This window comes from Falco cherrug, chromosome 8 (genome assembly GCF_023634085.1).
Source record: "Falco cherrug isolate bFalChe1 chromosome 8, bFalChe1.pri, whole genome shotgun sequence".
NCBI classification, from domain to species: domain Eukaryota; kingdom Metazoa; phylum Chordata; class Aves; order Falconiformes; family Falconidae; genus Falco; species Falco cherrug.
The window spans coordinates 43,253,698-43,259,697 of NC_073704.1; the positions used below are offsets into that span (position 1 = coordinate 43,253,698).

At 50.3% G+C, this 6,000-nt stretch overlaps 1 protein-coding gene across 2 annotated transcripts in view; it reads right to left on the bottom strand.

Annotated features, from left to right (window-relative positions):
• Window positions 1–4,753, bottom strand: part of ACVR1C (activin A receptor type 1C) — a 37,382-nt gene extending 32,629 nt beyond the window's left edge. For both annotated transcript variants that reach the window (XM_055719430.1, XM_055719431.1), the window contains exon 1: window positions 4,618–4,753. In XM_055719430.1, coding sequence (XP_055575405.1) covers window positions 4,618–4,690 — 73 coding nt within the window. In that variant the 5' untranslated portion in view covers window positions 4,691–4,753. The remainder of the gene's footprint in view (window positions 1–4,617) is intronic.
• Window positions 4,754–6,000: the final 1,247 nt, after the last annotated feature.

The following is a 6,000-nucleotide window of genomic DNA, read 5'->3' on the forward strand; positions in this document are numbered from 1 at the left end:
CAAGTCTCTTGATTTTGGAAGGAGGATATTGGGTACGCAAAATCCCTGTTCTAGAAAAGCTCAACAACCGTGACAAGAAAACCTCCGACAGAAGTTGAGGCCAGGCATTTACATTCATATTAACTGAGCAGGGAAAGGGCAACATAACCCAGCAAAATTATTTTTGTTGGAATAAACTCTCAAAGGACATTTGCTAATTTCTCATTAGCTTTGAATGGACGATGTATCCTTTGAAAAGTTATGCTTTATGAAACAAGAGATACGCAGCAAAGCACTATGTATGCAAGAATTCTGTGAAATACAGCACGCACGTAAAGCTGAAGGAGAATCTGCTGGTCTCAGCCTACAAGGCGCTGAAGGAGAACCCAGCATAGGGCTGAGGGTGCAAGTTCCAGGGAAAGGCGGCAGCTATAACACAGCGCCGACAGCGTTTACTGACTCCAGTTCTGCACTGGCTTGCATTAAAACAAATATGCCCTAGCACTGAAAGCAGAATATAGTCAACATCTGAAAACAGTCTGACAAGGTATTTTACATCCAGGAAATCTTGACGACTGTCTTTTCTATTGCCACATTAGATATGGCTTTTTTTCACAAAAAGTATGTACTAATGAAGAACGAAATTTTACTTTTAAGGTGAAAATCTGAATGTTTTGAAATTACTGTATTAAGAGCAGCAAGTATTTCAAAACAACACTTGGAAACCCAAAATGTCCCTTTTACTTAACTGCTGCTGTTTGTACCCTGTTGTGTGTCAGACTGAAAACGCGTACTGCTGGAGAAGCGAGAGGGATCCGAGTTCTGCCAACGCTGCTCTGATTGCCTAGAATCAGCTTCCCGGTAAGAAAACATTAACTTTTTAGTGTACTTTGTTTATTTTTGCCACAGTCAAACTGAAGATGAACAAAGAACAGAAAAGATGAAGTGCTGACTGCACACCAACAGTTGGACAACATGATGGTTGTAGGTCCCTTCCAAATGAACCATTCTCTTCTATGAAGAAAAAAACCCCCACAAACCAAACCAAACTTAACTTGCAAAGACCATTTATTCTGGAAAAATCCATTCCCAAAGCTACACGCAGCAGTGATACATAGCTGCTGCTGAATCAGAACAGGACAGGACAGGACCAGGCTAAAGCAACAGAACCCGCCAACCACCATCAGAGCGACTTGCACGTGCCCAGATTCACCTACACGTGCCCAAAGCTACTGTGGGGCCATGGGGGGTGGGGGGGTATCCCTCCCCCCTCAACAGTTATTCACAACATCTAAATTTAAGCATCCAACTTGGGCTTCAATTAGGACTTTGTTCTCTGCGTGACGGCTAGAGACAATCCAGGAGAATTCAAAGTCTAACAGCACTTGAGGTACAAGAGAGGAAATTGCAGTTTTGAACTGGGATGGAGTTATTATCTAAGTACCTCTTCCCTATCATCTGCTCACCGCTCAACACTTTCATGTCACGGTTCCGTTAATTACCAGGTTATCAGAACCTTCACAGCTAGGCAGAAGCTGAATTTCTAGCCTACAAAGTAGGTCTGGAAAAAAGCCCTGATCCTATCCCTCCCAGCACTTGATATGGAGAAGAATATGGCAACAGACTACAGCTCTGAGGGGCTGCAGTGTGATGTCCAACACCCCTTTTTCTAGGGATTTTTGCTGAAAGCTCCAACATCTCAATGCTGTAACCCAGAATTCCAGGCAGACTTTGGCAGATGCTTCGACACCAGCCTGGGGGTGACTCGCCAGGCACGTCCAGCAGCAGGGTGGATGCCGTGCTGCTGCACAGCGCGCCCCAGAGCAACTGTCCCGTTCTCGTGCCAGCAGTGCCCTTCAGAAGTGACACGACATCCTGACCAGATTAAAGCCTAGAATAATAATTTGCAAGCAACTGGTAAGGATCTAGAACCCACTCCAGAAAAAAAAGAATTAAATCACACCCCCTCACCCCACACACAGTCCTTTATCTGTGCAAATTGACAGACACCCTGGCAGGTCACAGAGTCGGGCTACTAAGTGCTTGCAGTTCTCATCCACGTTGTTTCATTAAAGCTTTTTTACTAAAAACTAAGAAAACAGAGCTTCAGTGACCCACAGAAATGAGAAGACAGCATTACACTGTTAATTTGTTTTACAGTAGTGAATTAAACTGTTTAGCAAAATACAACTGCTCCACTATTGCGGTACTTCTTTCTGAGGACACAGTATTTTTGGTGCTTGACAACACATAGGCTTTTCAATATTACCAGCTAATAAGGACCAAGCAAACCAAGTTATTAAGCTGGAACAAAGATGTTTTTTTTCAGAATGTGGCTTTCTAGACCTGTCAGTAACACACACTTACCCAGACGTGCAGCGGCTGATGCACAGCTTTGCGTGCAGGCAGCAGCCATCGCCATGCCAGTTGTGTACCTCTGACCTGTATCCTGAGTTTACTTTCTATAAGAGTCTATTCTACTTGAATAAGCCGAGTGTGCTAGAAACTCAGACTTAAGATTAACATTTCAGGGCATTTTCAGCAACTGTTTATAACTTGATGGAAAGATATTAAACAGTATGGAAAAGACAAGGAGATAAAGCTGTTTTAGTACGGTACTACTCACACAGAGTCCAAATTTATGTTATTTTCGTGTATTTATCCTTACATAGCAGATTCCAATAGCAGTCTATTTTGCTTCTCATTTTTAAACCGAAAGTCTGTATTTCAGCTGGCTATAAGCAGCAGCTGCCGTGCGTGTGCTCTGCTCTCCACCACACAAACTAGCGGCACTCCCGCAGCTACGGCAAGGACCCACACTTGCCGCCACACCCCCCTGTTCCACTGTGCACACAGGCATCAGGGACAGCTCACAGTTCTCATGGTTTGCTTCTGGGAGGATTGACATGCATTTAAGTGGGAAACAAACTCTCGCAAACTTAATACATGTCTGAAGGCTCCCTTAAGAAATACAAACCAAGACAATTCAGTGCCAAGCGCTAGCAGAGGGAGGCTCACATGCCACCACCACATACACCATGTTTCCCTACTGCAATCCAAACCCTCGTTCCTGTTTATTCAGAAACATGACAGCATGGTGAGTAGTCTCTGCTTCCCTGAAATAATACTGTGAAGAGTATGCAAAGATTTTAATACAACACAGATGGAGGTGACGTAGAACAAAGGTGGTAGGAGCCAGGAGGGGAAAGCAATTTCGAGAAGCCCACACAAGGTAAGCAGATAAGACACAGTAGCAAACATCAGTAGCAAAATACTTTTCCCCTTAATGCTATCAATATTCCTGAGCGCTGGGACACAATGGAAGCTCCTCAGACCTACACTGCCCAGCACGGCATCTTCAAACTTGCATGAGAGAGAACAGGGAGTAAAACATTTAGGAGAGCATGCTCAGCCACGCACCTTGATCAGACAGGTTTGCAGCAGAGTATGACCAGATGTAAAGTAAATCAAGCAGACGCACAGCTGAACACTGGACACTCTCTACAGCAACAACTGCTCAAGAGCTGAAGACCCCCTGTACAGAGCTGTAGGGGTGAAGAGGGTACCTGCCCACCCAGAGCACATGCACGCATACTGTACCTGATCCTGACTCTTCTGAAAAGACAATTAATGGGGTAAGGAAAACAGGAAACCATATTATTGCAACTTCAGAGAGCAAAGCAATGCAAGATCGCTTTATATAAATAACAATCAAAGCCAATGCGATTTGTTAGCATAATGAATGGTCTCCAGAGGGAAGCGGCCCGGCACTGCTGATCTGTCAGCTCAATTCAAACATAGCAGGGAAAAACATGCGTAGCACGGGTTGCCCGTTTCTGCAGTTCACTTCCAAACTTGAATAAGAAAAAACTAGACAAAGAGCGAGCTCAGGCGGATTGGGTTTTACACCGCTCAAAAGTAACCAAGGTTTGCCAGATGTACAACAGCACACGGGAGTGCTTCCAGCATCAGTGGCTGAACCTCCCCACTCCTCCTCTCCCAGGAGAGGGGATTACACCAGCGCTGACGGGGGCGCGGGCGCTGTCCTTCCTGTCAGCTTGGGGCTGCGACCACCCCTCCCTGCCAGAGCGTAACCAGGAGCACACCAAGGAACTCCCGTGGTGAAACCACCGAGGGAGAAGTAAATCGGAGTAGACCTGACAGCGAAACCTTACAGCGCTCTGCCCGGCGCTGCCCCGCCAAGCGCTGCTCTGCAGGGCGCTGCTCGAGCGCGTCCGTCTGCTCTTAACGGGAAGATCGAGGGGAACGCACGTTTCCTCCCACCGGCCGTGCCCGGGAAGCACCTGCCCCCGCACGGCGCACCCCGCATCCCGCACCCCGCACCGCGCGGGGGGCTGGGCGCACGCACCGCCCTGGGCGGCCGCAGCCGCGGGACGGGGAAGCCCCGGGCGCGCGCCCGAGCCGCGCTAAGCCGCGGCTGACCCACTTGCGCGCGCGGGGCACCGCCATTAACGGCACCGAGCTCCGCAGCCTCCCGGGGAACGACGCTGGCGCCGCCGGGGGGAGGGGGGCGCGACGGCAGCCGTCGGGGCGCCTGAGCGCACGGCGGGGCGGGGGTCCCGGAGCGCGGCGCATCCCCCCCGCAGCCCCGCGGCGGTGGCGCGGTGCGGGTCCTACCTGCGCACAGCGAGACGGCGGCGCCCAGCAGCGGCAGGGCCAGGCGCAGCGCGGGGCCGCCCGCCCGCCACATGGCCGCGCACCGGCGGCGCGGCCGGGCCCGGTCTTCCCGCTGCTGCCGCCGCCGCGCGGGTGCCCGCCGTGCCGGCAGCTATAGCGGGGCGGGGGGGAGGGGCCCCGCCGGCTCCGCCCGCACCTGCCCCGCCCGGACCCCCCCCGGCTGCGGGCGCCGCCGGCCGCGGCCTCTGCCCCCCGCCCCGGCAGCGCCCTTGGCGACCGGCCGGGGGTGGGGGCAGCACCCGGCTGGGCCGCCCCCCACCCCCCGCAGCCGGCCCGGGCAGGGCGGCGTGTCCCCTTCCCACCCACCCCCAGCCGCTCGCACCGCCCCGGGGCCGCCCGCCTGCGGCCGGCGCGCCGGGACCCCCGGGTACCGCCCCGCTGCCCACCGGCGCAGCCCGCTGCAAGTCCTGCGGGCGGACAGAGAACTGGCCCAGAAAAAATGACTTTTCCTCCGGGTCTGGGGTTTTTTGGTTTGTTTTTTTTTTCTTTATTTTGGCAAATACCTGTGGGTAAGTTCTGGCACCTTTCCCATGGTTGCTTCATCAGGCTGTGCCAAATTCTCCACAAACAGCAAAATTCTGAACTGTTTTCAGGTTTTTCATTCAATAGATCTTACGATCTATTCCATTTCCAGATCCTAAAACCCCATCACCCCCTCGCAGCCTGGCTCATACAGCATCCAAAAAGCTCCCTCGTATGCTACAAACCATCATGACTTTTTTTTGAAGCCACCCTGCCGCAATAACCCAGAAGCCTCAGTAGTACTTACTGGTATCATCATAAAAATCAAAAAAATTCAAATCAAGGTATAACCAAGTCTGTTCTAAAAGCATCAGTGGAGCAGACTGTGTAGTCTGAATTGTCTTCAGGAAGATGTTGCACATGCTCCGTTTCTCTGTGTTGTTTTAAAGCAAAAACACTAGCGAGATCCCTGTTTCTGACACACTCTTAGATGCATCTCTAGGCTTTTATTCTGCCTTGTAATACTTTATTATTATTATTACATCCCTGTCAAGCCTTTTAACTTCTCTAGACAGTAATTCCTAGCAGTGATCTTTTTCTCTTTTTCTGGGTTGTTTTTGTTTGTTTGTTTGTTTGTTTTTGAATACCGCAGTTAGTGTCATTTGTCAAATCGGCGTTTTGCAGCCTACCTTGTTCTACCTGGTATTTCCAAACGTGCTGGCAGAGGTTCCATAATTGTATCAAAATACTGGGCAGAGGGGAGAAAAAAGAAAAATAAATCATCATCATCTGTTGAATTTCATTCACGTCATTTTCCTTAAGTATTTATTCAGGGTAACACCACCATCCACATTTACAAGG